This window comes from Anabrus simplex, chromosome 5 (assembly GCF_040414725.1).
Source record: "Anabrus simplex isolate iqAnaSimp1 chromosome 5, ASM4041472v1, whole genome shotgun sequence".
Taxonomy (NCBI): Eukaryota; Metazoa; Arthropoda; class Insecta; order Orthoptera; family Tettigoniidae; genus Anabrus; species Anabrus simplex.
In genome coordinates, this window is record NC_090269.1 from 233,683,797 (window position 1) to 233,702,405 (window position 18,609).

General features: G+C 37.2%; 1 protein-coding gene across 2 annotated transcripts in view; it reads right to left on the reverse strand.

Annotated features, from left to right (window-relative positions):
* The window catches only part of LOC136874795 (coiled-coil domain-containing protein 13), a 102,658-nt gene that overhangs the window by 35,090 nt on the left and 48,959 nt on the right, over window positions 1-18,609 (reverse strand). For both annotated transcript variants that reach the window (XM_067148466.2, XM_067148467.2), the window contains exons 4-5: window positions 7,119-7,229; window positions 6,930-7,033 (exon numbers count right to left, since the gene is read on the reverse strand). In XM_067148466.2, coding sequence (XP_067004567.2) covers window positions 6,930-7,033; window positions 7,119-7,229 — 215 coding nt within the window. The remainder of the gene's footprint in view (window positions 1-6,929; window positions 7,034-7,118; window positions 7,230-18,609) is intronic.

Genomic DNA, 18,609 nt, shown 5'->3' on the forward strand with positions numbered 1-18,609 from the left:
CAGCCTCCCCCCCCCTTACAGTGGGCATAGTAGGTGAGGCCACCTGGCCGAGGTACTGGTCGTCCTCCCCAGTTTTATCCCCCAAAAGTCTCACACTCCTGGACACTGTCCTTGAGGCAGTAGAGGTGGGATCCCTCCCTCAGTCCAAGTGAAAAACCAACTCTGGATGGTAAACTCACTAAAAAAGAACGAAAATTATTGACAAAATAAAAAAGTGAAAAATATACCATTTTTTAAATGACAAAATTATGGAAATGTTTTCACCTCAGACAGATGCCTCTAATGATCCCCAATCCAATCCAAGATCAAATTGGGCAAGGGGAATGATGATGATATATGTAAATATGAACACACTTGACAACAGAAGATGGTGGTGGTGGTGACGATTATTGTTTTAAGAGGAAGTACAACTGGGCAACCATCCTCTATATAACACTAATCAGAGAGAAAAAAATGGAAGGGATACATCTTCATCATCATCATCATCTGTTTACCCTCCAGGTTCGGTTTTTCCCTCGGACTTAGCGAGGGATCCCACCTCTACCGCCTCAAGGGCAGTGTCCTGGAGCTTCAGACTCTTGGTCGGGGGATACAACTGGGGAGTATGACCAGTACCTCGCCCAGGCGGCCTCACCTGCTATGCTGAACAGGGGCCTTGTGGAGGGATGGGAAGATTGAAAGGGATAGGCAAGGAAGAGGGAAGGAAGCGGCCGTGGCCTTAAGTTAGGTACCATCCCGGCATTCGCCTGGAGGAGAAGTGGGAAACCACGGAAAACCACTTCCAGGATGGCTGAGGTGGGAATCGAACCCACTTCTACTCAGTTGACCTCCCGAGGCTGAGTGGACCCCGTTCCAGCCCTCGTACCACTTTTCAAATTTCGTGGCAGAGCCGGGAATCAAACCCGGACCTCCGGGGGTGGCAGCTAATCACGCTAACCACTACACCACAGAGGCGGCACTGGAAGGGATACAACACTTCAAAAATGAAGATATCGGCCAAAGAAAGACAAGGGCCACAAAGGGCGTGAAAATGAAAGACTCCCTAGGCCTAGAGTGCTCTAATACCACTGGGGTACCACTGGGGTTGGAAAAGAACAAGAGTTGACCAAGGGAAGTTGGATAGGATAGATGAAAGCGAGGAGCCTGGCAAAAGTAAGTGGACGTAATGCGAGGACTCAGCTGAGGGCCCCATGGTCGCCAACCAACGCTCCCAAGTTAAGAGCCCATGGAGCCTTTTTTAGTCACCTCTTATGGCAGGCAGGGGTTACCGTGAGTGTTATTCTACCCCCCACCCTCAGGGGAATGACAACAGAAGAAAAGTCATAAGAAGGTGATCTAAACCATATAAAAAGAAAAGGCTATGCTTGGCAGTATAAAGATAATTTTGAAGAAATAACCGAGTGAGGAGAGCGACATTTCTGTGAATATGACTTTGAAGCAGCTTGTTATTGTTCGAAAACAAATGTGAAAGAATTCTGTTATAAAAGCCATTTATCTGTATACAACTCGACAGTGTACAACACAATCATGAAAGAAACTGACAATTTTATATGGCATGAAGCAGCAGCTGGTCATGGTGTCAGCTTTGTCTGTATTAATGTATGAGCAATGTACAGGATGGGAAAGGATTTGCATTTATGTCTGACACTTCTGGTGTCATAATAGAAATTCTACAGCTGCAGTAATGTTCCTTTACACAGAATTTGTCCTTAATATCCCACAAATTGACCACCTTTTCTTTGGATGTAGACACTGCCAAATGGAATGTGACAGTGTGCATGCATGCATGTATACACAGAAAAAATAAAGCTGTAGACTTTTTTGATCTTTCAGGATTGTACAGTCACAAGAACACATCCATGGCAGGGGAATATCATGTTATTGGAATTACTTTAAGGATCTTCAGAAAAAAAGTACTCAAGAATAAGAAAATAGATATAAATGGTTGGAACATTCACTGGTTGGATATTGTATGGCTTCGGTACTGATGAAATGACACATATCACATACTTTAAGTAATGCTGACTTGTTTCTCAAAATGAAGGTTCAACACGAGGATTTTCAATACAGAGACTTGCATTCAAACACAAGTATTCAATCCCTCTACAGCTAAAATATGAAAAATATGAAAGACCTCTTGCATCTTTGTAAGCAGTATCAGTGTTTCTATCATAGCCTACAAGCAAAGGATGCAGAGGAGATTGAAGAAACATCAGGTTACATAGCTTGTGTTTTGTTAGCTTTTTAAGAAAATTAGTAAAGTAGAAAGATAGCTACATGGCTTAAGACAATAAAAAATAGGAAAGAGTGATATAATCTAGAACAGGGATGGCGAACCTATGCCACGCGTGTCATTAGGTGACACGCGAACATGATTTCGGTGGCACACCACGTGCACATATTAAAATTTTTATATACGTTTTGTTCTATAGATTACACATATCACGTGCATCGTACATAGTGTTTCAGGTTTAAGAAATAAGCACCGAAATTCTAAATTCTAGTTCCAATTCGAACGTGCATTATGGCAATACTGCATCACTGATAGGTCCGGAGGTCAAGTGAAATAAATGTCACCGGGCGAGTTGGCCGTGCGCGTAGAGGCGTGCGGCTGTGAGCTTGCATCCGGGAGATAGTAGGTTCGAATCCCACTATCGGCAGCCCTGAAGATGGTTTTCCGTGGTTTCCCATTTTCACACCAGGCAAATGCTGGGGCTGTACCTTAATTAAGGCCACGGCCGCTTCCTTCCAACTCCTAGGCCTTTCCTATCCCATCGTCGCCATAAGACCTATCTGTGTCGGTGCGACGTAAAGCCCCTAGCAAAAAAAATTTAAAAAAATAAATGTCAGATGCGGCCGACGAGCAATTCGCTCGCCCATATCAGTGAATTAGTGAAGTTTGGCTTGTGTGTGGTTGCCAGCATCGCGTAATTGTTCTTAGTGAGTAACTGTTTATTGTTGTGAATTTTGTAAGACAAATAATTGCCAAGAAATTATCCCAATTTCGAGATTTGGAGAAACTATCGCACTTTATTTCAAAAACTCATATTGCACAAATGAGTCTTTTTTTGGCGTAGTTAGATATTGACAGTTTAGAAATGGAGTTAACTGAATTTTAAGCAAGCATGTATGGGTGAAAAATTTCGTAACAACTTGATGAAACATTAGTGAAAATCGAGTGTGCTGTTGATGGTGAATACTCTTTCCAGAAGCCGGGGAACTTAATACTTGCACAGTGGAACAGCCTCCCACAAAAAATTTCGACCATGAATAAACTTGCTACTGCACTACTTACTTTGTTTGGGTCTTCATACGCCTGCAAGCAGCTATTTTCTACAATGAACGTTCTGAAGACAAGTTATGAACCTAACATAAATGACAAAACTACTAAGTATTTTTGCGGTATTCGCAAAATACAACCATGAAACATGCAATCAAATGTATTTGGTATTTTACAATATATATATGTAAAAACATATTATGAAACATAATTTGGAATTAGGAATGGAAGTCGGTGGTGGCAGTGGTGAGTGGGGGCGGGGCGGGGGTTGTATCCGTTACAAATGAAAATAACAAGTGGCACAGTAGACAGTTGAGAATAATAATCCAGACCTAAAATGGCACACTAGTTAGAAAAGGTTCGCCATCCTTGATCTAGAAGAACAAAGTTTTTTCAATTTAAATGTAACACTATATTTAGCTTCTAACCTTCGTGTCAAAAGACGACATTGTATATTTTCTTTAATGTAGACACTGCCAAATGAGTGTTGTTCTTCCCACTAAGTGCATTCACTGAATGTAATAAAGATAAATGTTTATAATATTACAAAAATGTTTCCATTGTTGCCAGTAATAAAGGCAATTTTCTTGCTTAAATGGACAACCTTGAAGTTTGTGTTTGTTTCTATAAAACATGACTTTTGCAATTATTGTTGTTTGACTTTAAACCTGGAATTGGTTTTCAGGTTTACATAATTGATTCTTTTTCAATCGGCTCACATACAGGATCGCCTGTTCGCATATTCTGATAAATAGTAATCATTTAGTATAAATGGAGGAATAGCTGGACATTACAAACTTCCACATTGCACATAAATATCCTTACAGGCACGGAAATCTTAATTACTTGTCCTTAACGTGCTAGAAAATGCTGAGATGTTTGTTCTAAAAATAGAAGATAAACCAGAGACAACGCCACATGAACATGATTTCTATGAAGTAAAATGTTAGATCAACTTCCATCAACGAGCAGTAACACTAAGCGTCAAAAATCCGTAGGCGCTAAATATCGTGGTATGTTCGCCATTTTGTACAGCAAGACCGGAGGGAGAGCGATCTAGTCTGGCCCCACCATGAGTGATGTCACTGCATTGGGCCTCGCCATTTCACCATACAGCAGGAGAAAGCCAGCGCGCATTGGTCAGACCTTGCTGCCGTTACTGAAGATCCAAGTCGTCATGACTCCAGTTCTTCTATTATCTACCGACCAGCTTCAGTCCAGACTCTGTCTGCTCAGCTTCCTACATTGGTTTAACTATCAACAGTGCAGTACCTGAAAAACCCACAACATGGATCTTCCTGCCCCCATTCACACCCAGCACTATCAAACCACATTTGAAGAATGTTTATTAGTCCACGGCTGGCAGTACGAGCAGAAGCTTAGATCTCTTCTGCTGACTACGGTCCTGAGTGTGTTATTGGACCCATTGTGCCAATCAAGGCTTTTATATATTAACAGTGCTTTGCAAATTCTTTAGTACTGGGATACTCATGCCAGAGACCAGTCTAGCATAGCCCAAATCCCACTCACTGCTTTCATTGTGTATATACAGTATAAGGTGCATTATTTGACAGTTAATAGAAAGTAATAGAACCAAATTTTAAGACATAATGAAGTTTCTTTCTTAATGAAGAAAATTGAAAAGAAATATTACCACAATCTTGCTTGAAATATTCAGTAGGCGTCATTAGATGTACAAGATCATGCGTGAAAGAACTCTATTTATATTGTTGCGTGTTGGCGGGGTAGTAAAATAAATGCAATCACTGACAGCACTTAACTTCTAAAATTTATTAACTAACTACTTAATCTTACACACTAACATATAGACACACCAGAACCACAACTTGCACAACACAAGTTTGCACTCTCTCAGCGTTCTCAGTGTTCAGTCACACAAGTTCACACCCAGTTTCACTCAGTACCACAGTTACTCTCACTGCCACTATCGCAATCCTCAGTCCACAGCCTGCACACGACAGTCTCACAGTTCGGTATGACGTATACTGTTCATCTTGATTTCTAGAGATGCTGTTTTCACATTGTTGTGTAGTGTATAAGCCTATTGTTGCTTAGGTTGTTCCTTCAGTCTCTTTCTAGTGACTTCCAACATGTAGCTCTTCTCTGCAATTGTATCTGCTTCTCCTTCCACAGCACATATCCAAAGCATCATAGTTGAATTTTGCATATTTTTTTCTGGATTAGCATAACAGCAAACTGTTGTCTTTGCTGGTCAACCATTTCAGTATCTGGTTCCATGATGCTTAGATAATGTTCTGTTTCTTTCATATTTGGTGCTGGTGAGTGTAACAGGATGATTGGCAATGCAATAATTCTTTGATTTCCAGTAGTCTTTCATATACTGATGCCTGTTGTCATTTGACATTCCATCTAGGCTGCAATAATTCTCATGTTCATTAGCAACAGTAGATCCAAGATATTTCAACTTTGTCACTTGTAGCAGTTTCTTACCATCGACTTTGATTGTTCCAATTTCTTGCAGGCGTGACATCATATACTTCATTTTACTTTTGTAAAGTCACTGCCCATATTGTGCCAATTGATGGTTCCATTCTTGGGTCTGAAGTTTCTTTCCTGCAGCTAGCATGATGTCATTATGGTAGAGAAGGGTGCAGGATATCAGTGTTCATCACAAGGATCAACAGATGTGGGCACCACCTGTAATGCGGACGTTTCCAATGATTTTTCAGTGTGCAACTTATCTCTGCAATTACTCTGGAACACGGTGTAGCATGCAATCAAATTATCTCTTTCTCACAGTGCTAGAGTTGTGCAGAGCATGGATTGCATTAACTTTCCTGAAGTTCTTCACAAATTTACTTTGATTCTTGGTCTTTTTGACATCATTTGTCCAGAATGTACTTGAAGATCTAAGTTGTCATGACTCCACTTCATCTATAATCTACCAGCTTCAGTGCAGACTCTGCTCAGCTTCTTACATTGGTTTAACTATCAACAGTGCAGTACCTGCAAAACCCACAACATGGATCTTCCTGCCCCCATTCACACCCAGCACTATCAAACCACATTTGAAGAAACAAAGTCCTTAAACATTTGCCCCCATCTTCCCACCCTCCCACCCTCTTGCCCTTAGAGATTCCGAAGTTTCACAACTAGTGAACATTAGATAACTGCTTCTTATTCTCTTGCCTTGCCTTGCCTCGCCTATCTCCCTCCTTCCTTTACCTCACAACAGTGTCTACCTGTCAACAATGACCACTAACATTCTTATTCTATCCTTTATGCCAAAGTCTGCAGCCGAAAATCTGAGAGTCACGTTTTTCTATTCTATGTACTCTATTCACGCATGCTTACATAGTAAGTTGTTGCTCTCCATCTCATTCCTATATCTATTTCTTAACCTACATTAAGTGGTAGAGTGGGAACTCCATGACCCTTAGGTTGAGGAATTTGTGTGAACCCAATACAGAAGGTCAATTAGACAGGCTCCAGAGTTTTGATGTTCAAATCCTCAATACTGACAGTGATTAACCTAGGTTTTTCTTCACTCCATTGAGGATAAAGCTGGGACATTTCATTATTTTAATTTATGGGGCATCTTAACCAGTACACAGGACTGATGACCAACATTCATTTAAATTAAGAAATTTAGGAACATAGCACTTACAACTCTTGCTGAGAGGTCAGGTTCTGAATCTGCTGAGTGAGTCGCTCTATAACGGCTTGTTTGTCCGTCAAGGCTGCCTCGAGTTGCCCCACTTTACACTTTTCCTTAAAAAAAAAAAAGAACGAGTAAACATCATTACAAGCTTAAAGGGAAGATCAGCTTAAGATGTGTGTATCCTTGAGACTTTACCTTCGAGATCTCTTGCTCCAGCCTTTCGTGTTCAGCATTCATTCGCTCCATGTCTTGTTGAAAGGTCTGGTCCTGGCTCTTCATTTTACATTCGGCTGTGGATATCTCATTCTACAATAAGAGAAAACATTACATCAACCAACCAACCCACCAACTGACCGACCAAGGCTTTTCTTAAATGATTCCAAAGAAATTGGAAATTTATTGAACATCTCCCTTGGTAAGTTATTCCAATCCCTAACTCCCTTTCCTATAAATGAATTTCTCCTCTTGAATTCCAACTTTATCTTCATATTGTGATCTTTCCTACTTTTAAAAACATCACTCATGCTTATTCGTCTATTAATGTCATTCCACTCCATTTCTCCACTGACAGCTCGGAACATACAACCTATAAACCATCACTCTCATTTTTGTTCTGTATTGAAAACAGCAATCTCACTTAGTTTACAAAAGGAGTATATTTATTACCCCACCTATTCAATACAATTAATACTATACTGTGTGGTTAAATAAACATAGTAATTCTAAATTTAAAGGGGGCATGTTTCGCCCTTCCTTTATTGGGCATCATCAGCCTTATATAATCTTAAAACAAGCATTGTTTAGAGGACATTGACACTTATAATTTATAAAAATTGTACTGTGATTTCTTAAGGTAATAACACTAAGGAATGGTAGTTATAAAATATGATGTTGAGATGTTAAAATCATTGTAAACAAATTTAAAATCTTTGTCCAAAAGAAAATTTGTGTCATATAAAATTCTAAAAACAGCACATGTCTGACACTGAAGTGCATCCTCTTGTTAAGAAAATTAGAGCATATGCTTGCTTGGGACAGTTGTCAACACAAGTCTTCAATAGACTAGAATGGTTGAAACATTGACGTTGAATTATGTTTATTTTTTGCGAACCGGCACTAAAAATATTGGCCAGGAGAAAAGGCGAATGTTTTGAATTATCTTATTAAGTTGACTGATCCAAAAATTATCGTATATAACCAATGCAAAAAGATGTTGATGTGCTGGTTGAAGCTGCTTATGAGACAAATATATCAGAGTATGTAACGGGTATGTATGACTGTCTCGTGAAAGTGTAGTCCCTCTAGAAGATGTAGAACACTGAGGAAAAGAATATGGTAATACTGTAATGAAACAAAAAAAAAAAAAAAAAAAAAAAAGTGTTTGACGTGTATGTTTAATTCGTATATTAATGCCCAAGAATTATGTATTATGTAAAACGGGTACTTACTCATTCGCCGTAACTATGTCTATCTTAATGTATTAGCAGTGTTGGTCTGTCTGGAGTTCCTACTCCTTGTGTTATATGGATGTGAAGGAGGAGGGGAAGCAGAGGTAGGTGTGGAGCATTACATGTCAATGTCAATGTGGGAGGGGGATTGTTTGGAGGGGCAAGTGCAGGCTTAGTATTTGGTGAGATAAGGGGAGTTTTTGATTCAAAGTATTTAAATATTCGTGGGTCTCTGTTCTGATTTGGATTGACTGTTTTTAATAACTTAGGCATTAAAGTATATAAGGGACTCTAGACTTCCGTATCATCGTTAAGGTTTCGATCTTTATTATATGTTTTGTCCAAAAAAAAAAAAAAAATATATATATATTCTCTAATTCATTTAAAAGTTTACCTTTGTTTGTATTCTTGATTATTGTGAGATCCTTTTCTATCGAAGTGAAACGGTGACCAGTTTCCTTCATATGCGTTCTCATTGCCGAATATTTATTGTGGTTTTTCTGCATTGAAGTGTTCCATGTAACTTATAAAGAAGCTTCGTCCAGTCTGTCCAACATATGAAATTCCACACTGGGAACATGTTAACCTGTAGACCCCTGAGCCTGAATATTTATTGTTATTATTATTAATTTTATTATAATTGAAAAATACAGTATATTTTGTGTTGTGTTGGTTGTTCTAAAGGCTATTTTCATATTACATTTGTTGAAATTGTTAGCGATTTGGTGGACAACTGGGCTACTATATGTAAAAGTGGCTTACTCAGTTCTTTTAGGTTTGTCTGGATTAAGATTTGTGGATAACTTGTTTTTAATCTTATGAATTAAAGGGTTTACCATTTTGATCTTAAAACCATTAATTTTGGTGAGGTTCCTTATGAAATTTAATTCTGCTTTTAAGCTAGTAGGGGATAATGGGATTCTGATCGCTCTGTATATCAAACTATAAAAAGATGCCTGTTTCTGAGAACCGGGGTGTAGTGAGGAATTATTTATGGTTACAGATGAATGTGTAGGCTTCCTACGAATCTGAAACTCGAAGGTGTTATTGGTTTGGGTGACCTTTATGTCTAAGAAATTTAAGGAGCCTTTGTCTTCATCTTCGTTGGTGAAATTTACTTTAGGATTGATATTATTTAAGCCTTCCAAGACTTCGGTGCTATCGGTGACATTCTTATCAATTATTACGAATGTGTCATCCACGAACCTCAACCATGAATAAATCCCTTTAATGTTATTTCTTATTTTTGTGTGTTCAATCGTGTCCATGTAAATATCAGCTAGGACGCCCAAAATTGGGTCATCCATCGTTAGGCCATTCTGTTTATAAATTTTCTTATTAAAAGTTATTGTCCGAAACAAAATTTAATAGTGTCATGAACTTGTTGATCTCCATTTTACTGAGGCCACTATGTTTACAGATGTTATTATTGATGATGTTGACAGTGTCTTTGGTCGGAATATTTGAGTACATGTTAATCACGTCAAAGGAGCATATTGTGTGATAAGGTTGTAGACTGAACTTAGTTAGGATCTCACAAACAGGCGACACTAGATAAAAACTAATGCAACTAAGAGTATCTCAAACACAACATTCTAAGCAGAATACAGATAAACAGAAGATAAACTCTTTACGCACCAACACTCCTACGGTAGTAAATTTGACGGATACACAGTTTTCAGATAAAGAGATTAACCCATTCACGTACCATTTAATTGAACTTATTTGTGCCTTGGTGTACCATTTGTTTTCATGACTTTACATGATATTATCACCGACACTGAAAAAGCATGCTTTACAGCTACACTATTTATTTCACCAGTTACGATGTATGAATGATACTCTGGAGTATCACTTACGTGCTCCCAGTTTCATTCCCTATTGTGTAAAATATGATTAGAAGCCGTTGGTGTGGCATCAGTTGTGGGCCTAAAATTCAGTGACATACTCGACGGCAAAACAGCACTTTGTTCACTCCTATCAGCACTCACGTCACTGTCACACGAACTATTTTCACTATCTTCATTGCCACTAAATTCTTCGTTGCTTATTTTTATATCAATGTCACTCTCTTCTAAAAATTCCCTTGTAATCGCTTTGTCACTCAACTTGGAGGCAGCCATGATTTCGCTTACAATGAGGTTGCTAAGATACAGGTCATTCTTTCAACAGAATAACTGCACAGGAGTGCTTATCGAATACATCAATGAAATAAAACAGTGCTTCAATCTGTCAAGAGGTTACCTTACTAACATCAAACCCTTTCACAAAGGAAACCGTCTAGGAGCGGGTCTGGAAATACACAATATGCGCGGACGGAGAGATCCGTCTTTGTACCGGAGTGCGGTCGAGAGCCAGAACGGAGACATCCGTCTCTGTACGGGAATGGGTTAAAGAGATAGAGCTCTTGAATAAGGGTCCTAAGGATAATTGGTCTAACCAAAATAAAGAGGTAGACATCATAAACACAGTAGCCGAAATATAAACCAACGTTTCCAAACGACCATACAAAATACACGACATAAAAACAGAATTAAAGAAAAAACTTCCAAGATTAGCAGAAGATCTGAATACTAAATTTGATCCTAATCAACACACATTACTACAAAACTTGAAAACCAAGAGAGAAAACAACAACATCGCTGTAACTAAAGCCGACAAAGGGGGATCAATAGTTCTACTAGATAAAGAAACATATATTCAAAAAACGGAAGACTTTTTTAATAGTAATAGTTACACGGTAGTTAATAAGTTCCCGACAGTAAAAATACAGCATAATTTAAAGACATTATTAAAGAAATCTATATTTTGTTTTAACGAACAAGACCAACAAAGATTCATAAACATGAATCCTAACATCCCTGTAGCAAGAGCCCTTCCTAAAGTACATAAGAATAACATCCCAATACGTCCCATTATCAACTGCCTTAACAGTCCAACCTATAAAGCTTCTAATAATATTCATGGCTTCCTTAAGAAACATTACACATTTAATAACAATCAACCTTTAAAGAATTCCACTGATTTTTGTGAGATCCTAAATAAGTTCAATCTACAACCTTATCACACAATATGCTCCTTTGACGTGATTAACATGTACTCAAATATTCCAACCTGAGACACTGTCAACATCATGTATAATAATATCTGTAAACATAGTGGCCTCAGTAAAATGGAGATCAACAAGTTCATGACATTATTAAATTTTCTTTTGGACAATAACTATTTCACTTTTAATAAGAAAATTTATAAACAGAAAGGCTTAGCGATGGGTGAACCAATTTCGGGCATCCTAGCTGATATTTACATGGACACGATTGAACACACAAAAATAAGAACTAACATTAAAGGGATTTTTTTATGGTTGAGGTTCATGGATGACACGTTTGTAATAATCAATAAGAATGTCACCAATAGCAGCAAAGTCTTAAAAAGCTTAAATAATATCAACCCTAACGTAAATTTCACCAACGAAGATGAAGACAAAGGCTCCTTAAATTTCTTAGATATAAAGGTCACCTGAACCAATAACACCTTTGAGTTTCAAATTCATAGAAAGCCTACACATTCGTCCATAACCATAAATATTTCCTCACTACACCCCGGTTCTCAGAAACAGGCACCATTCTATAGTTTGATATACAGAGTGTTAAGAATCCCATTATCCCATACTAGCTTAAAAGCAGAATTTAATTACATAAGGAACCTCGCCAAAATTAATGGTTTTAAGATCAAAATGGTAAACCCCTTAATTCATAAGATTAAAAACAAGTTATCCACAAATCTTATACTAGACAAACCTAAAAGAACTGAGTACGCCACTTTTACATATAGTAGCCCAGTTGTCCTACAAAGTGCTAACATTTCAAGAAATATAATATGAAAATAGCCTTTAGAACAACCAACACAACACAAAATATACTGTACTTTTCAATTATAATAAAATTAATAATAATAACAATAAATATTCAGGCTCAGGGGTCTACAGGTTAACATGTTCGCAGTGTGAAATTTCATATGTTGGACAGACTGGACGAAGCTTCTTTATAAGGTACATGGAACACTTCAATGCGGAAAAAAATCATTTTCGGCAATGAGAACTCATATGAAGGAAACTGGTCACTGTTTTACTTCAATAGAAAAGGATCTCACAATAATCAAGAATACAAACAAAGGTAAACTTTTAAATGAATTAGAGAATATATATATTTTTCTGGATGAAACATATAATAAAGATCAAAACCTTAACGATGATACAGAAGTCAATAGTCCCTTATATACTTTAATGCCTAAGTTATTAAAAATAGCCAATCCAAATCAGAACAGAGTCCCACGAATATTTAAATACTTTGAATCAAAAACTCCCCTTATCTCACCGAATACTAAGCCTGCACTTGCCCCTCCAAACAATCCCCCTCCCACATTGACATCGACATGTAATTCTCCGCCTACCTCCGCTTCCCCTCAGCATTCTCCTCCTCTTTCACATCGATACAACATAAGGAGTAGGAACTCCAAACCGACCAACACTGCTAATACATTAAGATAGACTGTAGTTACAGCGAATGGGTAAGTACCCGTTTTACATAATACATAATTCTTGGGCATTAATATACGAATTAAACATACACGTCAAACACTTTTTTTTGTTTCATCAAAGTATTACCACATTCTTTTCCTCGGTGTTCTACATCTTCTAGAGGGACTACACTTTCATGAGACAGTCAAACATACCCGTTAAATACTCTGATATATTCATCTCAAAAGCAGCTTCAACCGCACATCAACGTCTTTTTGCATTGTTTATATACGATCGTTTTTGGATCAATCAACTTAATAAGATAATTAAAAACATTCGCCTTTTCTCCTGGCCAATATTTTTAGCGCCAGTTCGCAAAAAATAAACATAATTCAACCTCGATGTTTCAACCATTCTAGTCTATTGAAGACTTGTGTTGACAACTATCCCAAGCAAGCATATGCTCTAATTTTCTTAACAAGAGGATCCACTTCAGTGTCAGACATGTGCTGTTTCTGGATTTTTATATGATACAAAGTTTCTTTTGGACAAAGATTTTAAATTTGTTTACAATGATTTTAACATGTGTTGTATATGTTATGTCTCAACATCATATTTTATAACTACCATTCCTTAGTGTTATTACCTTAAGAAATCACAGTTCAATTTTTATAAATTACTAGCAAGATACTCGTGCTTCGCTACGGTATTATACTGAAATTTATAATTGAATGCTTATTGTTTTAGATATATAATCCGCCGAAATTCGCGAACTGACTCGTTTTCTGCGAGAATCCACCAAAATTCCCGATCTGACTGGTTTTCTATTATTTCACGGCACGTTTCCTCCCATTTTTCAATCTTCCTTTCCAGCAATCGATTTCGTACTTCCCGGGCTAGGCTCAGGTATTCCTCCCGGTCAGTTGGGTCCATAAATCTTTGCCATCTTTTCCTATAATCATTTTTAATATGGATAAAATCCTTCAGGAGATCCGGCGTGGTGTCATATTGGGTGCCTTGGCGGCACTGAACCCGCGGCCGGACTGCATTCTTAGTCATTTGTCCAGGAGCTGTTACCAGCGCGGTCCGCACATTTGACGACAGTCCGGAATATTATTATTATTATTATTATTATTATTATTATTATTATTATTATTATTATGTGTTGCTGGAATGGCTGATGACAGGGAAAACCGGAGTATCCGGAGAAAAACCTGTCCCGCCTCCGTTTTGTCCAGCACGAATGTCACATAGAGTGACCGGGATTTGAACCACGGCACCCAGCTGTGAGAGGCCGGCGCGCTGCCGCCTGAGCAACGGAGGATACTTATAAGTACATTAATAACAGTAAAATCAATTGGATACACCTCCTTCTACACCTCACCGCCGTTAAGTTTATTTACCGCCACCCCCCCCCCCCCACAAAAATATTAAAATAATGCTTGTTTCTTTATGTTTAAGGGAGATTCCAAACACCAATGTTCACGTCTATTACCTTCAGTTTTGAGATATAAGTATCCCCATAAAAATAATTTACTTTTTTCACTTCATTTCACAATACTCCCCCGCCCCTGAAGTGAATTTTCCCCTCAAAAAAATACTTGTTTCTTTAATAGTAAAGGATCTTCTAAATACCAATTATCACGACTCAAACTTCTTCAGAGTTTTTGATTTATGTGTCCTCATGAAAGGAATTCAACTCCTTTACACTCCCGCCCTCCAAGATGGTTTCCCCACCAAATGCGTTTTTCTTTGTTTTTAAAGGGGATCCAAATACGAATTTTCACGTCTGTAACTATATTTATTAGATGTATGTATTCTCAAAGAACTAAGTCAATTAATTTTTCAATTCTTTCACCCCCCCCCCCCACGCCTTCAAGGGATTTTCCGAGAATACGTGTTTCTTTACTTTTAAAGCAGATTGCAAATATCAAATTTCACGTCTGTAACATCTTCATTTTTGAGATATCAGTAGCCTAATTAAAAGAATTCAACACCATTTTCAGTCACTTTTACCCCCCCCTTCCACCCGAGTGGTATTTCCGAAAACTAAAAATACACGTTTCTTTATGTTTAATAGAGATAAAAAATACCATTTTTCACTTCTGTAACATGTTAAGTTTCTTTAGATATACTGTAAAAATTCTCATTTTAAAATTTCACCCCTTTTGAGTTCCCCTTAAGCGGAGTTTCCAAAAACAAATCACCTATGTTTCTTTACATTTACAGGAGATTCCAAACACCCACTTTTTACGTCTGTAACATTTCACGTTTCCAAGATATTCTGTAGATATAGTCTTTCAAAAAATTCATCCCAATTTGTCACTCCTGTTTAACCGTCATTAATTGGATTTTCCAAAAACTAAAAAATATGTGTATCTTTATTTTTAAAGGAGATCCCAAACACCAATTTTCAGGTCTGTAATATCTTTCGTTTCTGAGATATATGTATCCTCATTAAAGGCATTCAACCCATTTTTCACCCTTTTACACCCCTCCTATTAGGATTTACAGGAAACAAAAAATACATGTTCCTTTATTTTTAGAGGAGATTCGAACTACCAATTTTTACATCTGTAAATTTTAAAGTTTTAAGTTGTAGACACACTCATTTTAAAAAATTCACCCCCCTTTTCACCCTCCAATATTTGGATTTTCCAAAAACGAAAAAAATACGTGTTTCTTTACTTTTAAAGAAGATCCAAAATACCAATTTTCAGGTCTGTAATATCTTCAGGTTCTGAAATATAAGTAGCCTCATTAAAGGCACTCAACCCGTTTTTAACCCTTTTACACCCTTCCTATTGGGATTTTCCGAAAACAAAAGAATACGTGTTTCTTTATTTTTAAAGGAGATTCTAAATACCAATTTTTACATCTATAAACTTTAAAATATTTGAGATATAGATACACCCATTTTAAAAAATCACCCCTTTTCACCCCCCCCCCCCATTAATTGGATTTTCCACAAACAAAAATATGTGTTTCTTTATTTTTAAAGGAGATCCCAAACACCAATTTTCAGGTCTATAATATCTTCAGGTTCTGAAATATAAGCAGACTCATGAAATGCATTCGACACCTTTTTCAACCTTTTCCACCCTTCCTATTAGGATTTTCCGAAAACAAAACATACGTGTTTCTTTATTTTTAAAGGAAATTCTAAATACCAATTTTTATATCTATAACCTTTAAAAGTTTTGAGATGTAGATACACTCATTTTAAAATATTACCCCCTTTTCACCCCCCTTAATAGGGTTTTCCAGAAACAAAAAATACGTGTTTCTTTATTTTTAAAGGAGATCCCAAACACCAATTTTCAGGTCTGTAATATCTTCAGTTTCTGAGATATAAGTAGCCTCATTAAAGACATTCAACCCCTTTTTCACCCCTTTTCACTCCTCCTATTGCGATTTTCCAAAAACAAAAAAATACGTGTTTCTTTATTTTTAATGAAGATTCTAAATACCAATTTTTACATCTGCAAACTTTAAAGGTTTGGAGATATAGAATCACTCATTTTAAAAATCTCCCCCCCTCCCCATTTTCACTCTCCCATTAATTGGATTTTCCAAAAACAAAAAATACGTGTTTCTTTATTTTTAAAAGAGATCAAATGTACCAATTTTCAGGTCTGTAATATGTTCAGTTTCTGAGATATAAGTACCGGTATCCTCATTAAAGGCATTCAACCACTATTTCACTCTTTTTCACCCCTCCCATTGGGATTTTCCGAAAACAACAAAATACGTGTTTCCTTATTTTTAAGGAAGATTCTAAATACCAATTTTTATATCTGTAAACCTTTAACGTTTTGAGATATAGATACACTCATTTTAAACTTTCACCCCCCTTTTCACCCCCTTAGAGACGGAATATCCAAAAATCCTCTCTTAGCGAGCACCTACATCTTATTATGAATGTATCCTCAAAATTTCATTTCTTTATGTCCAGTAGTTTTGGCTCGGCGATGATGAATCAGTCAGTCAGTCAGTCAGTCAGTCAGGACAAGTTACTTTATATATATATATAGATAAGTGTCAATGTCCTCTAAACAATGCTTGTTTTAGGATTAAATAGGGCTGATGATGTCCAATAAAAGAGGGGCTAAACATGTCCCATTAAAATTTAGAATTACTATGTTTATTTAACCACACAACATGGCATTAATTGTATTGAATAGGTGGGGTAATAAATATACTCCTTTTGTAAACTAAGTGAGACATACCACTTAGTTGAGCAGCTCGTCTCCTTTCTCCCAAGTCTCCCATGATCCACCCTATCAAAAGCCTTAGACAGGTCAACCACGACACAGTCCATTTAACTTCCTGAATCCAAGATATCGGGTACATCTTGCTGGAATCCTACAAGTTGAGTTTCAGTGGAATAACCTTGCCTAAACCCAAACTGCCTTCCATCGAACCAGTTATTAATTTCACAAACATGTCTGATATAATCAGAAAGAATGCTTTCCCAAATCTTACATGCAATGCATGTCAAACTGACTGGTCTGAATTTTCAGTTTTATGCCTATCACCCTTTCCTTTATACACAGGGGATAACATTGGTATGGCTCCTTCATGCAAAAAATAATCAAATAAGTACTTCAGATATGGTACTATATCCCAACCATTGTCTTTAACATATCCCCAGAAATCTTATCAATTTCAGCTGCTTTTCTAGGTTTCAACTTTTATATCTTATTGTAAATGTCGTCATTATCATAGGTATTTAATACTTCTTTAGTATTAGTCATCTCCTCTATCTGGACATTATCCTCATAACCAACGATTTTTACATACTGCTGACTGAATACTTCTGCCCTTTGAAGATCCTCACATACACACTCCCCTTGTTCATTAACGATCCCTGGAGTGTCCTTCCTGGAACTTGTTTCTGCCTTAAAGTACCCATACATACCCTTCAATTTTTCATTAAAATTTAGCTGAGGGTAGAAGGACATAAGTCAGATTGTTCATTGAGAAGCTAGCATCTATTCTGTAGAAGCACTTAGCCTCTAAGACAAAATGTTTTTATTCAATCAATCAATCATTACTGATCTGCATTTAGGACAGTCGTCCAGGTGACAGATCCCTATCTGTTGTTTTCCTAGACTTTTCTTAAATCATTGCAAAGAAATTGGGAATTTATTGAACATCTCTCTAAGTACGTTATTCCAATCCCTAATTCCCCCTTCCTACAAATGAATATTTGCCCCAATTTGTACTCTTTAATTCCAACTTTATCTTCATATCTTTACTTTTAAAGACACCACTCAAACTTATTCGTCTACTGTTGTCTTTCCATGACATCTCTCCACTGACAGCTCGGAACATATCACGTAGTTGAGCAGCTGTCCTTTCTCCCAAGTCTTCACAGCCCAAACTTTGCAATATTTTTGTAACGCTACTCTTTTGTCGGAAATAACCCAGAACAACTTGAGCTGCTTTCCTTTGGATTTTTTCCAGTTCTTGAATCAAGTAATCCTGGCGAGGGTCCTGTACTCTGGAAGCATACTCTAGTTGGGGTCTTACCAATGACTTATATGCCCTCTCCTTTACATCCTTACTACAACCCCTAAATACGCTCATAATCATGTGCAGAGATCTGAAGCCTTTATTTACAATACCATTTATGTGATTATCCCAATGAAGAATTTTTCTTATATTAACACCTAGGTACTTATAATGATCCCCAGAAGGAACTTTCACCCCATCA